We start from the raw sequence: 19,281 nt of genomic DNA, 5'->3' as shown, positions 1-19,281 counted from the left end.
TGTACATAGAGAGGGTAGGGCAAAAAAGTAGATTTACACTTATTTGTATGGAAAATAATACAATAATTAAGAATAACATAAGAATAAACTTTTGTGTACTCGTTACTGTAAATCTACTTTCACCCAACTCTGTATATTAGCCTATTTAACTTTTATGACAATCCTGTGAAGTGAGAACTATTAGCTTCATTTTACAGAGGGGGAAATGACATCCATTGTGGATAAATAAATGTCTCTAGTAGAAACAATGAGTAAGTGACAACACTGAAGAGACTTTGAAGTTGATTTTTTTTATAGCCAACATACCAAGCCTGTCTTCTTTCTCATGTTGCTGAAGAGCCATAATAAGTTTGTGATCTTCCCTCACAAGTTGTTGATCAGTGCTGAAAGATGATAAAATTGGCTAGAAAAATATCAGCCATTACTCACAGTGTGTATTTTACCACCTTCTACTGGATGACCCTCTGTCTCTCTATCTATCTATCTATCTATCTATCATCTATCCACCCATTATTTCATCTACCTATCTACCCATCCATTCATATTTTTATCTATTCATCTTTTTATCCATCTATTTTTCTATCTGTCTGTCTATCTATCTATTGTCTATCTATCTTGACTACGTGTGACCACACACACACACACACAAAAAGAAAAAACCAAGAGTAAACCAAGGACCCTAAAAGTACTTAAGAGGCAGGATGATGTAGAGGAAAATATTTACTGAAGCAGAACATTAGAAGTCAGTCCAATAGAAGGATAGCTGCAGAATACAAAGTAAGACATCAGTGGAAAGGAATAAATATAGAAAGTACAGAATGTGAGAGCAAATGTCTTAACCACCCAAGAGAACTGGGAGAAACCTAAATCTCTAAAGTGGTGCAGGAATGCTTTCAAAAGCAAGAATTCTTGGCAGTGCATTTAACAATGTGCCACAGGAAAACTATATATGGATACAGATGATAGAGATAGAAATAAAGATAGCCAGGTTAACAGAAAAAGTTTCCAAACTGAGTAACAGCTTTTTGATTCTCATGAGGGTGAATGGGGAGGAGATGGGATCTATGTGCTCAAAACAGAACATTAAGGTGCTGTATGAAAAACGTGGTCTTAGCATTCCACTCCTCTTCACCCTCAGGCTCACAGCTTTTGTACTGCAGACTTTTGCCCAGGCTCGAACTCACACCTTCATTGATGAAGGACATATTATCGAAGCCCGCACCTGGCTGTCCCGAAAGCAGGAGGACAATGGCTGTTTCAGAAGTAGTGGGTCGCTGCTCAACAATGCCATGAAGGTAAAGAGTTGTGAGTACTTATCCTAAACTTCACCATACATCAATATTAACATTTCTCCAAGAGCGAGGGAGAAAGACAACAGAGAAATTGCAAAGATGAAGTCTGAGGTAATGTAAGAGGACATCCAGGAAGGAGTATTAAACCTGAAAAAAAGAATTATAAAGATAAAGAAATGGTGCTTTGCATGAGGGTGTTACTTTGTTTGATAGAAAACATACTGAGGACAATTTGAATTAAAAAAAAACAGGAGAGAATACACTAAAATTCAGAAGTAGAATTAGGAACTTCCTCCAAGATGAAGACATAGGTGGAGGAACCACCTTGCCTCTGTGCACAACCAAATCTAAGAACAACTATTTTTAACAACAATCACAAGCAAGCCACACGGAAAATCGACAATACGGAGTCCAAAGACAACTAAATGCTCGGCTAAATCGGTAAGAGAAGCGAAACCAGCAGCGGAGCAGGTTGGCAAGAAAAAAATCCCTGAACAGTGGTGCGCGGCGCTGATCGCGGGCTGGCTACGCACAGGGAAGAGGCGCGGGGGCTGTCTCAGTCGGTCGCGCACATCTGCATCTGCGTGCGGAGAAACCAGTGAGAAGGGAAGCCTGCGCGGGGCAGCAGGCTCGCACAATTCCGATCGGATAAACAAGCCCAGGGCGAGTAGTGTGACTGGACGGGCTGGGCTAGCAGAGAGGACCGCCATTTCTCCCTCTCTGACCCCGCCCCCACATATAGTGTCACAAACCAGCGACCTGGGTCGCCCCGTCCTGGTAAACAACTAAGGCTTCGCTCCTATTACTTAACGGCACGAATAGACCAAAAATGGCTCTAGGACAACTCAGAGCCCCAGAACCCATAGATCTAAGTGATGAAGAAATAGCCGGTCTTTCAGATGCACAGTTCAAAACACTAGTTATCAGGATCCTTACAGAACTGGTTGATTTTAGTCACAAATTAGAGAAACATATGGAAGCTAAACTAATTGAAATGAATGGTAATACAAGGGAAATCAATAGTAATGGAAAGAAAATTGGGACTCAAATCAAGGGAGTGGACCACAAGGAAGGAAAAAATGATCAAACAGAAAAGAATGAAGAAATAAGAATTCAGAAAAATGAGGAAAAGCTTAGGAACCTCCAGGACATCTTTAAACATTCCAACATCCGAATTATAGGGGTAGCAGAAGGGGGAAAGGCACAGCCACCAGTGGAAAACTTATTTGAACAAATAATAAAGGAAAATTTCCCCAAATTGGCAAAGGAAATAGACTTCCAGGAAATCCAGGAAGCTCAGAGAGTCCCAAAGAAGTTGGACCCAAAAAGGAACACACCAAGGCACATCAGCATTACATTAGCCAAGATTAAAATGAAGGAGAGAATCCTAGAAGCAGCAAGAGCTAAGGGAACAGTCACCTACAAAGGAGTTCCCATCAGACTGTCAGCTGATTTCTCAAAAGAGACCTTACAGGTAAGAAGGGGCTGGAAAGAGGTATTCCAAGTCATGAAAACCAAAGACCTACAACCAAGATTGCTCTACCCAGCAAAGTTTTCATTTAGAATGGAAGGACAGATAAAGTGCTTCTCAGATAAGACCAAATTCAAGGAGTTCATCATCATCACCAAGCCCTTATTATATGAAATGTTATAGGGACTTACCTAAGAAAAAGAAGATAAAAAGATGAACAGTGAAAGGACAGCAAACTCACAGTTACTAACAACCACACCTAAAACAAAAGCAAACTAAGAGGACAGCTAGATCAGGAGCAGAACCATAGAAATGAAGATCTCATGGAGGGTTAGCAACAGGGGAGTAGGAGGAGGAGAAGGGGGGAGAAGGTACAGAAAATAAGTAGCACAGACAGTAGATAGAAAATAGATAGGGGGAAGGGTAAGATTAGTAGGGGAAATACAGAATCTAAAGAATTTGAGACACGTGTTCATGAACTAAAGGGGGAAATGGTGGGGGAGGGGCATGCAGGGTGGAGGGGAATGGAGGGGGGGAATAAAGCAAATGTAATGGCATAATCAATAAAAAAATAATAATTGAAAAAAAAGAAGTAGAATTAATCGAGTACAGTTAATCAAAATTCTCTCTCTCTCTCTCTCTCTCTCTCTCCCCCCCCCCGTTTACAGGGAGGAGTGGACGATGAAGTGACCCTCTCTGTCTACATCACCATTGCTCTTCTGCAAAGTGCTCTTCCAGTCACTGTAAGACCCACCTCATTCCTATTTCCTGCCTTGAAAACTCCAGACCTGATGTTTGGAATGCTGCCCTAATAAAAGCCAAGTCTCTTTGCTCAATCATGAGGCATTTCTCAGCTAGATGAGCTCTTCGGTCAGTCCATTAAGGGGAATTTATACTCATGCAGTAATGCCCTTGGACTATGTACTAAAACTAATCTAAAACATGGGTTCTCCACCCTTATTTTTTGAGAACTAACTATAAAGGTAAGAGATTTAAAATGTTTCTCAACTTAAGTGCAGTGGATACGTGCTTGCTCCATCCTCTGCTTACCCTAGTTTGACACCATCTCCTCTTTGTCTTCACAGCATCCTGTTGTGCAAAAGGCCCTGCTCTGTCTGGAGTCTGCCTGGAACACAGTGAAGGAGGGGACCGGAGGAAGCCACACTTACACCAAGGCGTTGTTGGCCTATGCTTTTGCCCTCTTGGGAAACCAAGATAGGAGAAGAGAAATACTGAACTCTCTGGATAAGGAAGCTGTGAAACAAGGTGAGAGCAAATAGTAAAAACAATTTTTTCTTCCACTTACATGGGTTCTTTAAGAAGAGGAGGAGCATATTCCTGCTGAAAGCAACAAGGTTTGTCTTGAATTCTTTAGCCAAGTCATGTATTTTGAGATCAGGACACCTTTTATAAAAATATCTTGTCTGCAATTGCATATGTTATACCATACAGATAAAATTCTGCAGCCAAATTATGGAATTTTGTTCTTACCTGCTGAGACCAAAATATTAAACAAATATTTATTAGATATGCATAGAAAGAGACAGGGAAACCAACACCGGTACTGACATGGGCCGCCTGTCTGGCAACACATGGAGCTCACCCAGCTGAGAGAGCAGCTGTGTGCCCCAGGCACTGGGTCTCTGGGGACCCAGTTCTCTGAGCTCCTCCTTAGCACCCCCCTCCACCCATCAAACTTCACATCTTACTCCAGACTTGCTCGCTGCCTTGGGAGGCCCCGCTTCCCTTCTCCTCAGGCAAGATGCCCGTCTTCAAGCTGGTGACCAGCACAATGCAGTCCAACAGCCACTGGCACCTGGATCCAAGGTGATCAGTGCCCTGCTGGGTGAATTCTGCCACACCATGCATGTGGGCCAGGCAGAGGATGCCTTTGGGGACGACACCTCTTTCCTCATCAACAAGGTTAGTGAGCTGGACAATGAGTCCCTGGATGAACAGGAGTCCTCCTTATCATTCCAAAGTAGCTGCCTGTCTCAGAAGTTTCTGGGCAGCTAGCTGTGGAAGTTGGTGCTTCCCCAGAAGATAAGGGTAGATAAAGCGCTTCCCAGATAAGGTCAAGTTAAAGGAGTTCATCATCTCCAAGCCCTTATTATGTGAAATGTTAAAGGGACTTATCTAAAAAAAAAAGATCAAAACTATGAATAGTAAAGTGACAACAAACTCACAACTATCATCAACTGAACCTAAAAAAAAAAAGTAATGATAAGCAAACAACTACAACAGAAACAGAATCACAGAAATGGAGATCACATGGAGGGGTTATCACCAAGGAGGGGGAGGGGGAGGAACAGGGGAAAAGGTACAGGGAATAAGAAATATAAATGGTAGGTACAAAATAGGTATGGAAAGTGGAGAAGGCAAATAACTTATTTGTACAAGCCATGGACATGAACTAAAAGGGGAGTGCAGGTGGGAGGGTGGTGCAGGGTGGAGGGGGAAAAGGGGCAGAAAAAAATTGGACAACTATAATAGCATAATCAATAAAATATACTTTAAAAATATTTTAATAAAAAATTTAAATAGAAAATATAGAAATATATTTTTACATAAGGGCCTACACACTTATATAAAAAATGGTTGAACAAAAACCCATACTGAAGAAAGTGCAATACATTTTCAAAGTGATTCTATCTCATTTTTGTGAGATAAATTATTGCAAAAGTCCTCTGAGATTAATATATGTTTTATTTTTATTTTATTTTCCAATTACAGTTTATATTTAATATTACTTTATATTAGTTTTAGGTGTATAGCATAGTAATTAGACAGTCATATACTTTACAAAGCAGTCCCACTGATATTTCAAGTGTCCTTCTGGTACTGTACATAGTCTTTAAAATATTGACTATGTTCCTTATGCTGTACTTTACTACCCTGGAACTATTTTGTGACTAAAAATTTGTAGTTATTAGTAGCTTCATTTTTCTCACTATCCTCTCAACACCCATCTCCTCTGGCAACAATCCGTCTGTTCTCAGTATCTATGAGTCTGTTTTCATTTTGTTTATTTGTTTACTTTGTTCTGTAGATTCCACATATGAGGGAAATCATACAGTACTGATCTTTCTCCAACTGACTTATTTCACGTAGCATAGTATTCTCTAGGTCCATCCATGCTGTTGCAAATGGTAAAATTTCATTTCTTTTTATGGCCGAGTAATATTCCATTGTATCTATGTACTACAGCTATTTTTATCCACTTGTTTGTTGGTGGACACTTGGGTTCCTTCCATATTTTGGCTATTGTAAATTATGCTGCAATGAAAATAGAGATGTATATATTCTTTTGGATTATTGTTTTGGTTTCTTCAGCTATACTCCCAGAAGTGGAATCCCTGGGTCATAAGACAGTTCCATTTTTAATTTTTTGAGACCCCTCCATACTGCTTTCCACCATGGCTGTACCAGTCTTCATTCCCACCAACAATGCATAAGGGTTCCCTTTTCTCTACATCCTTGCCAACATTCTTTTGTTGATTTATTACTAATAGCCATTCTGACAGGTTCAAGGTCATATCTCACTGTGGTTTTGGTTTGCATTTCTCTGATGCATAGTAATGTTGAACATCATTCCATGTCTATTGGCCAACTATATGCTCTCTTTGGGGAAATGTGATGAGTAAGCTTTATATCAATTTATACTCCAATTCCCAGGAAATACAACAAACAATTAAAGAATGCTGTCTGTCACTTTTCTTTTCTACCAATCCAATATATAAAAAAATTGAGAGATTGATCAGTGTGCACTATGGTTATTCCTCCAACAGCAGTCTTCACCTTAGGCCCACAGGACTAAACCAAGTTCAGCAATGTAACGTAAGCTAGTGGGTTTTAAGGACTTATGACAGAGAGGACCTTACTTTATCTTGATATTGTTTTCTATATGATATGAATGCATATTCACTTATTATCTACCAGTAGTTATAAGTCTCTCTTTTTCTTACCCCCAAGATAACTCAGTCCACTGGGAGCGATCTCAAAAACCCAGGGCAACAGAAGGTTATTTTTACCAGCCCCGTGCACCCTCTGCTGAGGTGGAGATGACGTCCTACGTGCTTCTTGCTTATCTCACTGCCCAGCCTGGCCCAAGTTCAGAGGACCTGACTTCTGCATCACACATTGTGAAGTGGATCACAAAGCAACAGAATTCTTATGGGGGCTTCTCCTCTACCCAGGTTTGTGCTTCCCAAGTAATCTCTTCCAGGTTCACCTGGCAGTTAGGAAGCTTGAAAACAGTTACAAAGGAAAGAGAAGATATTAAATAAATTATTAAAACTTGGAAGAATTATTTAGATATTTGCAACCAGTAGGAAAATAAAGGAAGAAGACCTGAGACATTCTCCCAAAACAATTTTCACTAAGCTCTATGCTATCCTATCACTTTGGCTATTTAACCATAAACATCATTCCTCTCTAAAGCTGTATTATATCATTAGCACACATTGGTTGATGGCCATGCTACAGACCAGGGTTTCTAAATATCAACACTGATGACATTTTGAATAATTACTGTTGTGAGGGGCTGTCCTGTCCATTGGAAGATGTTTAACAGCCTCTTGGTCTCTCCCCACTAGATGCCAGTAGCACACTACTTCCAGTTGAAACAAGACAAACACCAACTCTTGTCTTGAATAAGTGTTCTAAAGACTACCTCTTTAGAGTCCTGCAAGAGACTCTCTAAGGTGGACCAGAACATTGTATGGTTAAAAGGAAAGTGGTCACATAGACCTTATTTTTATCTTCATAGAATGATTAACAAGTTCTATTCAACCACTCCAAGGAATTCAGACTTTCCACTCTTTTCTAACTACCCTGAGACCTCCCTTTTCACTCCCCCTTTAAATTGATTGCTTTTAAGCTGATGCTTTTAAATTATTTTTCCCTACCACAATTTTGAAAATATTTTGTTGAGTGTAAAAATGTGTTAAACATCCATAGAATCTGAGTTGTTCCTCTTATACATCCTCTTTCAATATTTAGGATATAGATAATGAAACTTGTTTTTTTTAGGGATATTACATGGGACAAATAAAAAAACTATATAATGGGAAAAGGAAACTTAGGAAAGTGCAACTTGTCTTTTACTACACTTTTTATTCACAGCCAATTTTTCTCATTCTCCCATCTAAACAACCATCTAGTAAATGACAGTCACTTTTTTTGTCTTAACTTTTTCATTGTAAACCTATACTTTGAAAGATGTAGAAAAGAGATCTATTGATGCCAAAGAGTAGGGCACAACTGGGTACAGAAAAAGTCCCAAGGACAACACAAACACAAGTGAAATTAAATTGTGAGGTTAATTTACATCAATAATCCCTTACTTCATTTGGAGAAACTATAGCATGACTTTGATTATGCCTTAAAGGCAGAGAAAAAAGAAAAGCAATTAAGGGGGAAAAATAAGTGTCCCCTTGTGATAGCTAACGCAGACTTTTGAGGAAAACCCCAGCCACCAAAAACTTACGTACTGGGTGTGGGGTTCTCCACTCCTCTCTTGCAGGACACAGTGGTGGCTCTCCACGCCCTGTCTAGATATGGAGCCGCCACTTTCACCAGGAGTCAGAAAACTGCTGAGGTGACCATTCGTGATTCACAGACGTTTTCTACTAAACTCCAAGTGGACAGCAACAACCTCCTGTTACTACAGCAGGTCTCCTTGCCAGAGGTGCCTGGGGAATATGTCATAACAGTGACTGGAGAAAGATGTGTGTATCTTCAGGTGAGACCCTGGAGTTATATGGAAAAAAGTCAACTTTAACCTCTTCTGTCGAAAAGGGAGTAGCCCAAGACAATGGAGAAACTAATGGTGCCCTTGGTGCTCCACAGACATCCATCAAATATAATGTTCTTCCTGAGAAGGTGGACTCCCCATTTGCTTTGGAGGTGCAGACTCTGCCCCAAACTTGTGATGGACACGAAGGCCACACCAGCTTCCAGATCTCACTGAATGTCAGGTAAGACCTTCTCTATGTGAAAAAAAATTTAATTCTGTAATTATGATGATAAGTGTTCATTTAATTTACTGTAGTGATCATTTTGCAATATATACAAATTTTGAATCTTTATGTTGTATACTGGGAACTAATATAATGTTGAATGTCAATAATTTCTCAATTAAATTTTTATTTAAAAAACAAAAAACCTTCTGATTGAATCTTCTAATCCTGAGATCTAAAAGCTACTTGGAACCATCAGTAATTAATAATGTGTTTGGAAGTTATTAGATAAATAAAAATTCATATACCTATTAAGGAAGTTAGTTTTTTATCATTGAAATTATCTTTTTCTCTAGTAAAATGTTTGTTAAAGTTTCAATAATTCTTGAAAGTATTTAAAAGCAATGTCTAAAGTTTGTCAATAAAAAATTTTTATATGTTCTAATCGATTCTGACTTATCTTTTACACTAATTTTTATTAAACATTGATAAAGAATAAATTACTTTCCTCAAATATTTTTATTTTAAGTTGAAATAAAGCTTTCTTACCCCTTCTGAATTATTATATTCTATTATTTTTAATCAAATGCTATATAATAAATGCTAATATTAAATACAGAGTATAAGTTATGTATCACATATAGAGGTTGCTCTATCATACACCATCAAAAAAACTTTACAAGGGTCCTGAGAAAACATAGCCCAAATGATATTGCTTTGTATGTAATACTGACATCAATATTATAAAACAAATGATATTTCAGACAGCCAAACCAATTAAACATCAGTTTAATTGAAGTATAAAGCACAAAAATCTATCTAACCTCACATTTTGGAAGACTTGATACGTTCTGAAGTTAACTGAAAATATAAATTAAGATATATCAGCCCTGGTTGGTGTAGCTCAGTAGATTGAGCACAGGCCTGAGAACCAAAAGATTGTGGTTCGATTCCCAGTCAGGGCACATGCCTGGGTTGCAGGCCAGTTCCCAGCAGGGGCCCATTCCCAGCAGGGGTTGCATGAGAAGCAACCATACATTGATATTTCTCTCCACCTCTCCTTCCCTTCCCTTCTAAAGATAAATAAATACAAATCTAAAATAAATAAATTTATTTTTAAAAAATTGAGATATATCAAATAACAAGTAAGAGGAGAAATGTATTCAAAAGCAGATTAGCAAGCTACACACTCAAAGATTCTGTTTTGATGGTCTGGGACTGAGGCTTGAACACCTGTGACTTTAGTGAGCTGTAGACCTGATGCACATACAGGATTCTAAATGTCAATATCGCACCTGTCCAGGAAACACAGATCCCTGTACGTAATGATCTCAGGGAAAACTTCATGAAGATGGACAAGTTTATGGTATATCTTGAAGGAGGGTATCTGGCTTCTTTCACATGATAGGTCCTAACGCCTTTTTTCTTTGGCACTACAGTTACAGAGGGAGCCGCTCTGTCTCCAATATGGTGATTGTGGATGTAAAGATGGTATCTGGTTTTAGTCCCTTGAAACCAACAGTAAAAATGGTAGGTGGATTTTAAGCCTAATAGGTCTCATATAAAAAGATGCTCTGTATATTTAAACTGAGACCATACCAATATCAAATCCCTGTCAATAGCACCTTGCCTCAAAAAGTATTTTTCCCCAAACCCAGAAAATTAAATTCATTAACTATTTATTTGGCTCTAAGCTAAAGGACCTCTGTGAAGCTAAAGGACCTTTGTGATGCTAGAGAAATACAAGGGGAGTCCCTATCTTTCAGCCACTCATGGTGTAGCTAAAAAATTAAAGCACATGGGCACAAGACAGCAAAATAACAAGCCAGAAAGATAGACTAGGATTCAGTACCAAATTGATATTCACAAAAAAAATTGTCAGCAATAAAACTAATGTGAGCTAGAATCATCAAAGATGCTAGAAGTTATAATAGGTCACTTGGATATTGAAACATAGTGAAAATCTTGACCTGAAAATATCTGGCTTCCTTCTCTTGATAGAAAGCCAAGTTATGCTTTTCACAGTCAAGACATGACAATGATGAAGCTCATTTGCAAAATGTGATTCCTTCTCCTCACCCATCTTTTGCATGGTTAATGCACCTTGACTATCTAACCTTGAAGATGACACATAGACATCCTAGCCCTCACAGTATTTAAACAGTAAACATTTGTTCCTTATTACTCTGTCCTAGGTCTGTGTTCTCATATCTATTGTCTAACTTTCTGAGTTCTCTAATTTTCTTCAGCTTGAAAGATCTGCCCATGTGAGCAGGACAGAAGTCAGCAATAACCACGTCATCATTTATGTGGAAAAGGTGAGAGCAGCTCTGGCATTTCAGCCAAGACTACACACATCGTGGTCTTTCTAAGTGGGTCTCTTCACTAAAAGATAAGTAATGTGAGCAAAACAATAAGTAGAAGCTCCATTGCAGGAAGTTATTCTATTCTAAAGAGAATAAAAGGTAAATTTCCTTTTAAATCTACAAATGTTCTGCTCTTTTTTAATTATGTTGCAATTGGAATATGAGTATTTCTATGATTTCTGGTATAAAATCAATAGAATAAAATGCTATCATGTGTGTTATTTTAAAAGACCCACTACAAGCCCTGGCATATTTGGCTCAGTAGATTGGGTACCAGCCTGTGGACTGAAAGGTTACCAGTTCCGTTCCCAGTCAGGGCACATGCCTGGATGGCAGTCCAGGTCACCACTTCAGGTGTGTGAGAGGCAACAATCAACGTTTCTCTCCTTCTCTTTCTCCCTCCCTTCCCCTCTCTCTAAATATAAATCAATAAAATATGTATATATATAAAAGACCCATTTTAAAAGAATAAATAAATATACCACTGTGGTTAATTAGTGATAGTGTTAATACCCTAATATATTACAATATAAAATTAAATTAAATGTAGATCTCATGAATATCTTCAAATTCAACTGGAAAGCCAAGGGAATGGCTTTACACAAACAAAACACACACACACAAAGTCGTTTGGTATTATAATTACAGACAGTACAAAGCCAAGTCTCTGCATCTTAGAAAACATTCACATAGACTCAGAGAGTTAATTTCTTACAGAGGACTGCAATAGCATATGAATTGTCTCAGTTGTTTGGGAGAATATCTGGGAGATTTTGTTCACTAAAGAGTTTCAAGGTTGCCTTTTAAACCCATCTTGACACCCACAAATGTTTGTTTACCTGAAAGACACAGGTGAATAAGAGTCAGAGAACAATAAAGAATATGTTTTACTCAAGTGAATAAGAGTCAGAGAACAATAAAGAATATGTTTTACTCAAGGAAGAAGGAGGAGGATTTCTAGCCCCTTTATTACTCCACTTTTCCTTTTAGGTGACAGATGAGACACTAAATTTTTCCTTCACGGTTCTTCAAGACATCCCAGTAAGAGACCTAAAGCCAGCAATTGTTAAAGTCTATGATTACTATGAGACAGGTAAGTGAGAGAAAATGTAGACAAATAGTCCCAACCCAGAACCAAGAAACAGATTCCATTATGACAATAAATCCTGGTTTTAGACCATTCAGTCAATATATCTATTTGTTTCTTTCCTCCAAGATACATACAATAGAAACTACCTATGAACAAAGTTATCAATTACTATTTATTGAGTCAGAAACTTAATAATTTTATTTAAAGAAAAATATCTAGTGACTGCTCTCAAGTAGTTTAGAGACATGGAGAACATAGTACACATGGAAAGACAGTTAATGATGAATGAGTATTAGGGAGCTAATGGGTAAGAAGTTGGGGAAGTGAAAACAGCACAGAAGGCTAGTACTTAAGATGGACAAACAAAAAAGAAAACAGAAAGCCAAACTAAGGCAAAAAGATCTGCACTGGATCCTAACAGATGAGAACATCTTCTAAAGTAAATAGAAGTAGGAAGTATTTTAGGCCAGAGCAATCATCTTGGAAAAAGGATTCAGAAAACAAGCTGGACAAAGTGAGTAGAAGCAGAGTTCGTGGAAGAGGAGAGCTACAAGCTAATGCTTAGGGCATCTCCCTAAGAATTTAAAATTTGAATAGTTGCTCTCTGAACAGGCTTCAATCCCTTTCCTCCACTCCAGAGGAGGAAAAATATAGATATGTAAACTATTCTGTTCAACTCTGGTCTATTTAAATGGTGTTTTGACAATCCTGGTATGGATATAGATTGTCAAAACTCCATTTGAATAGACCTAAGAATCCTGAAACACCAATTCAAAAGAACCTATGCACTCCAATGTTCATAGCAGCACAATTTACAATAGCCAAGTGCTGGAAACAACCTTAGTGCCCATCAGTAAATGAGTGAATCAAAAAACTATAGTTCATTTACACAATGAAGTACTACAGAGCAGAAAGAGAGAAGGGGCTCCTACCCTTCGCTACAGCATGGGTGGAAATGAAGAGCATTATGTGAAATAGGTTGGGCAGTGAAAGACAAGTACCATATGATCTCACCTTTAACAGGAACCTAATCAACAAAACAAACAAAGCAAGCAAAATATAATCAGAGACATTGAAATAAAGAACAAACTGACAGTAATCAAAGGGAAGGGGGGAGGCAATAATGGGAGAAAATAGGGGTAGGGCCATCAAGGAACTTGTATAAAGGACACATGGGCAAAGCCAAAGGAAGTAGGTTTGAGGGTGGGAGGCAGGGATGAGTGGGACATGGAGGAGTTGAGGTGGGGGGGAAATGGAGACAATTGTACTTGAACTACAATAAAAAAAAATCCTGATGCACTTTTTGTCAAGAATAAAGTAAATAGACCTAATATGGCCTTTGGTTTATAGATTATTTTTGTTTCTCTCTCCACCTAATTCTTTCAGATGAGTCTGCTGTTGCTGAGTACATTGCCCCCTGCACCACAGGTAAGGGGTCACATGCCATAACCAACATCATACCCCATTAACTTCGCTCCCTAAACATTCTTCTAAATTTAAAATTCTTTACAAGTCTCCTCCTAGATCTAGAGAGCCCTGAAGAAGAGTACTTATTCTGTAGGTGGACTCTCCAACTTAAGATATCCATTCTGTTATCAGAAAAGTCACTAAGTTTTATTTGTTTGTAGGATTGCCATCACTAATGAGCAACATTTCACATCACAGCTAATTGGTTTTCTTCATCCCAAGGGCCAACTGTTATGATTCCTTTGCTTAATCTAACCCAACACCTATTTTTGTAAGTGAAGTTCTATTGGAACAGAGCCCGACTCATTATATCACTAGTTTCTATGGCTGCTATCATGAGTTGATGATATAAACCATATGGTCTGCAAAGCCCAAAATATTTAGCATCTGGCCTTTCACAGAAAAAATTTGCCGACCCCTCCTTTGGCCCACAGTCACTATCCTGACTCAACTAAGGGAGTATTCCTGATAAAGGCCACGTCCCTTTTATGTTTCTTTTCCCACCATAGGTGCAGAACAAGGAAATGTTTGAGGACCATATTTAGGCGGTTTCACTGTCCTGTGCTTCTGTTTAGAAGAAATCAAGTTGTTCTTTTCTGTAAAGCAGACATCAAAATGGCTTATTGAATAAATATATATTTCTGGTCAAGCCATTATTTGTTCCATCATTTATTCATTAAACATTAATTGCATGCTTACATAAGAGTTATGTTTTTTAAATAAGGTATATAAAGAGTACAAATTTGTAACATATCTGCTTGTATTCCAGCTGTGAATATAACATATAAAGTCAAATAGACAATAACAGAAAATAACGTATGCTCTGAAAGACCTTAGGGAAAAAATCATTCAATAGTCTAGGAAGCTGGGGAGAAATGTGCTGACTAGAAACTAGGGAGGCAACTTCCGGCCAAGATGGAGGCATAGGTAGACACACTGTGCCTCCTCGCACAACCAAAATAAGGACAGCAAAAAATTAGAAACAAAATAACAACCAGAACTAACAGAAAATCAAACTGTATAGAAGTTGGACAGCCAAGGAGCTGGAATAGACACTTTCATCCAGACCAGTAGGCAGGGCAGAGTCAGGCGGCTGAGGGAGAGGGGTGGTAGCACAGGAAGCAGTGACACCGGGCAGGCACACAAGGCACCCCAGGTCTGCAAGTGGCGGCTGGCAGACCCTGGGCACAGGGTGGCAATGGCCAAACTCAGCAAGGCGGCGATTGTGAAGCAGGGAACCATGCACAGGGCGGCTGGCTGACTGGGCGGCAGTCCCACAATTGTGCGAAGATAACTGGGGAGCGAGACAAATCGTGCAACCCAGGGTCCCAGCACCCTGGGTTGTAAAGCCTCAAAACACCAATTGAAAACACCTGTGGGGGTTCAGGTGCAGGGAGAGACTTCCAGCCTCACAGGAGAGTTCATTGGAGAGACCCACAGGGTCCTAGAACATAAGCAAGCCCACCCACATGGGAATCAGCACCAGAAGTGCCCAGTTTGCTTGGGGGAAGTGGCAGAAGGGACTGAAGTCCAACAGAGAGCAGAGCAAGCTCTATTGTACCCTCGCAGACCCCACCCCCACATACAGCATCACAACCCAGTGATGTGGGTTGCCCTGCCCTGGTGAACACCTAAGGCTGTGCCCCTCATACATAACGGATGGGACAAGACAAAAAAAATGGCCCAAACAGAAGAACAGATCAAAGCTCCATAGCAAATACAACTAAGTGATGAACAGATAGCCAACCTATCAGATGCACAGTTCAAAACACTGGGGATCAGGATGCTCACAGAATTGGTTGAATTTGGTCACAAATTAGATGAAAAACTGAAGGTTACACTAAGTGAAATGAAGGAAAATTCACAGGGAACCAATACTGATGGGAAGAAAGCTGAGACTTAAATCAATGGAGTAGACCAGAAGGAACAAAGAAACAACCAAACAGAAAAGAATGAAGAAACAAAAATTCAAAAAAAAAAAAAAACGAGAAGAAGCTTAGGAACCTCCAGGACATTTTTAAACGTTCCAACATCTGAATTATAGGAGTACCAGAAGGGGAAGAGGAAGTGCAAGTAGTGGAAAACTTATTTGAACAAATAATAAAGAACTTTCCCAATCTGGCAAAGGAAATAGACTTCCAGAAAGTCCAGGAGGCTCAGAGAGTCCCAAAGAAGTTGGACCCAAGAAGGAACACACCAAGGCACATTGTAATTATATTACCCAAGATTAAAATGGAGGAGAGAATCCTAGAAGCAGCAAGAGATAAGGGGACAGTCACCTACAAAGGAGTTCCCATCAGACTGTCAGCTGATTTCTCATAAGAGACCTTACAGGCAAGAAGGGGCTGGAAAGAAGTATTCCAAGTCATGAAAGGCAAGTACCTACATCCAAGATTGCTCTATTCAGCAAAGCTTTCATTTACAATGGAAGGACAGATAAAGTGCTTCTCAGATAAGGTCAAATTCAAGGAGTTCATCACCACCAAGCCCTTATGAAATGAAATGTTAAAGGGACTTATCTAAGAAAAAGAAGATAAAAAACGTGTATAGTAAAATGACAGCAAACTCACAATTATTAACAACACCTAAAACAAAAGCGAACAACTAGAACAGGAACAGAACCACAGAAATGGAGATCACATGGAGGAATAGCAACGGGGGAGTGGAAGGAGGAGAAGGGGGGAGAAGGTACAGAGAATAAGCAGCATAGATGGTAGGTAGAAAATAGACGAGGAGGGCATGAATAGTATGGGAAATGTAAAAGCTAAAGAACTTAAGACACATGGACATAAACTAAAGGGGGGAATGTGGGTGGGAGAGGGTGTGCAGGGTGAAGGGGAATGAAGGGGGGAAATGGTACAACTGTAATAGCATCATCAATAAAATATATTTAATTTTTTTAATAAAAAAAGAAACTAAGAAGGCATAAATATTTCTTCAGAGAAAACAGAAAGCATTTGTCTTTGTCCCTAAGCTAATAGAATAAAATGGACTTCACAAGAGACTAAACTGATTAAAGTTAAACAATGTGTTGGAGACAGACAGCATTATGCAGTGGTTTAAGTCTAGACACTGGAGCCAGACTGTCTAGATTCTAATGCCGACTCCATCCCTGTCTCACCAGTTGAATGACTAGGGTGGTGACTTAGACTTTCAGCTTCAGCTTTCTGACAAAGAAATGGGGATAACAGACCCTATCTCAAATTATTCTGAGGACAAACTATTTTATTGATAGCAGGGAAAGAGAAGAGCTAGATCAAGCAATGGCGCTTAAAGCTTCAGCTCAGATGAGATGTATGTCACATCCATTTACAATTCTATTGGCTAAAGCAACTCACATGACCAAGCCTGAGTTCACTATAGGTTTGGGGCAGTGTGACTCTTCCCACAAGGAAATACACAAGCCTCATAGCAATGTAAAGAAATATATAGTTCTCTTACAGGAACAATAGTAAATAATTAAGAAAAATAATACAATCACAGACAGGTAAAGTACAGATATAAATCTATTCAGTTGTCCCAGAAGCTTTTATTAAGCAGTTCATCTCTGGCACACAAATTTGAAAGACCACTCTTATCATACCCTACAGCATAAACCACATTCCCACATGTTCTCCTGGGCACTCCTGGGACCTTCTAGTCAGTTTCTTTGGTCTCTCTGTGTGTTCATGTACTAGGACCACACTTTCAACTATCAAAGCTTTACAATGTATCTTAACATCTCAAAGGACTAGTTCGCACTTACTGCGTGTATTTTTCTGAGTTTTCTCTGCTATCTCCTTATTTATTTTTCTATGTAAACTTTAGAATCAGTGTCTCTAAAACAAAAGTTGTATAAATGGTAATGGAGAGAGACTTGGGGTGGCGAACACACACTACAGTGCACAAATGACGTGTTGTAGAATTGTGCACCTGAAACCTGTATAATTTTGTTAACCAGTATCACCCCCAATAAGTCAATAAAAAGGAAAGAAAATTAAAAATATATAAAAATAAAACAGAAGTTGGATATTTTACTGGAATCTTCAAAAATATATACATTAGCATAGGGAAAACTGTCAACTGTTTTAACATTGACCTCCCTGTCCAAGAACAAGGTGTTTTGTTTTACTTTTAATTTTCATTTTTTCAAGTCTTCCTGTGTGTTTCAGTGCTATTTTAAAGTTTTTTTCATATAGAATATACACATTTCTTGTACTCTTTTTTAGGTAGTTCATTGTATTCTCATTGAAAATGTATGCGGGGGTCTCTTTATAAACAACTACTTATGAAAATATTTATTATGGACTTCTGTTTTATTAAGATATAACTGATATACCAAAATATGTACAAATATTGATGGCACAGCTTGATGAATTTTTACTTAAGATTAAACCTTAGAAACCATTTTCAGAATCTTAGGTCCTTGCATACCTGTTCTCAGTCAATATTCATCTCCACACCCAGGGTAATGAATATATTCTGACCTGAACAGCCATAGATTAGTTGTGCCCATTTGTAAACTTCATACAATAGAATCATGCAGAATGGATGATTTCCACAAAACCATGAATTTTGGCCTGGGCCAAAATTTAACTTTAAAAACTATAAAGGAGCTAGAAGAAGACAGAATAGACATATTGTATAACTTATTATTTTACCTAACTATGAGTTTTTATATTGTCAATTGAAGCAACACAGTTTTTAGTTATGAAATGAGTTTTCCGGGATAGAGGAGAGGCTGGAGCAATAGAGGGTATGCCTACCATGTACTTTATGGTGGAGATGACTAGATTCAGTAGAAGAAGCTTTGAGAATAGCCATTATTGGAGCTAGAAAGCCAATTTGTGAGTCTTGATGGCTGAGGGTAATTGGACACAAGTACTCTTAAAATGAGGGGAGGATATTTTGATAAATAGAGGTAGAACAGTTTCAATTGTTTTATAATATCTGAATGAGTTCACCACTCAAATTATATGTTGGAGACAGATCATTTGTGTTTAACTAATGAACTACAATCTAATCATGACACAAACACAGACAGAGTAAGGAGTGTGGGGGAGCAAACACACATGGATGACACATCTCCCCACCCCTGAGGCCAGCAGTGTGGAAACTGCTCTCCTCGGTCTTCTTGTAGACCAGAGTGAAATGACAGAGCACTTCACCATGAAAAACTTGAGAGAAATCTTTAAAGATAATCCAAGAAAAAATCCAAATTAGAATGTGAGAGAGAATTTGATAAGAAACAAGGGGTTACTCAATCATAGGGATTAGATGGGACAAGAGGAGCCACAGGAGGCCCGGTCAGCCAGAAGCCTAAGAAATGCTCTCCCTAATCCTGACCATGTTTTTATTTCATCTTCATGTTTTCCAAAGAAAAGAGAACAAACTGTGTACTATTCCCCTTTCCTCCAATGATGTATGCAGTACCACTTATTGTTATGCATTTTGATCCCTTTATCATAAGATTAAGTATTGCTGATCCATTTTCACAAGAGAAATTGAAAAAACAGGAACGGAGATTAACATATTTTTCCAATATCTCACTGCTTCTAGGAAAGCAGTCGTCTCTTAATGCTAATGCTCTTGGTAGAATCCTGGGATTAAAATTCCAGATTTCCAGGACCACATTTTTACTTGCACAAACAGAAAA

The 19,281-nt window shown here is 38.7% G+C and overlaps 1 protein-coding gene across 2 annotated transcripts in view; it reads left to right on the top strand.

Moving 5' to 3' along the window:
* Positions 1 to 15,641, top strand: part of LOC119065691 (pregnancy zone protein-like) — a 44,138-nt gene extending 28,497 nt beyond the window's left edge. For both annotated transcript variants that reach the window (XM_053661624.1, XM_053661625.1), the window contains 11 exons: positions 1,139 to 1,295; positions 3,432 to 3,506; positions 3,849 to 4,029; positions 6,736 to 6,959; positions 8,288 to 8,506; positions 8,614 to 8,741; positions 10,163 to 10,253; positions 10,973 to 11,041; positions 12,080 to 12,182; positions 13,566 to 13,607; positions 14,156 to 15,641. In XM_053661624.1, coding sequence (XP_053517599.1) covers positions 1,139 to 1,295; positions 3,432 to 3,506; positions 3,849 to 4,029; positions 6,736 to 6,959; positions 8,288 to 8,506; positions 8,614 to 8,741; positions 10,163 to 10,253; positions 10,973 to 11,041; positions 12,080 to 12,182; positions 13,566 to 13,607; positions 14,156 to 14,178 — 1,312 coding nt within the window. In that variant the 3' untranslated portion in view covers positions 14,179 to 15,641. The remainder of the gene's footprint in view (positions 1 to 1,138; positions 1,296 to 3,431; positions 3,507 to 3,848; positions 4,030 to 6,735; positions 6,960 to 8,287; positions 8,507 to 8,613; positions 8,742 to 10,162; positions 10,254 to 10,972; positions 11,042 to 12,079; positions 12,183 to 13,565; positions 13,608 to 14,155) is intronic.
* The last annotated feature ends 3,640 nt before the right edge of the window (positions 15,642 to 19,281 follow it).

Source organism: Artibeus jamaicensis, unplaced genomic scaffold (genome assembly GCF_021234435.1).
Source record: "Artibeus jamaicensis isolate MK-2021 breed Jamaican fruit bat unplaced genomic scaffold, CSHL_Jam_final contig_233, whole genome shotgun sequence".
NCBI classification, from domain to species: domain Eukaryota; kingdom Metazoa; phylum Chordata; class Mammalia; order Chiroptera; family Phyllostomidae; genus Artibeus; species Artibeus jamaicensis.
Note: the sequence above shows the minus strand (reverse complement) of the source record. Positions and strands in the feature narration are given on the sequence as shown.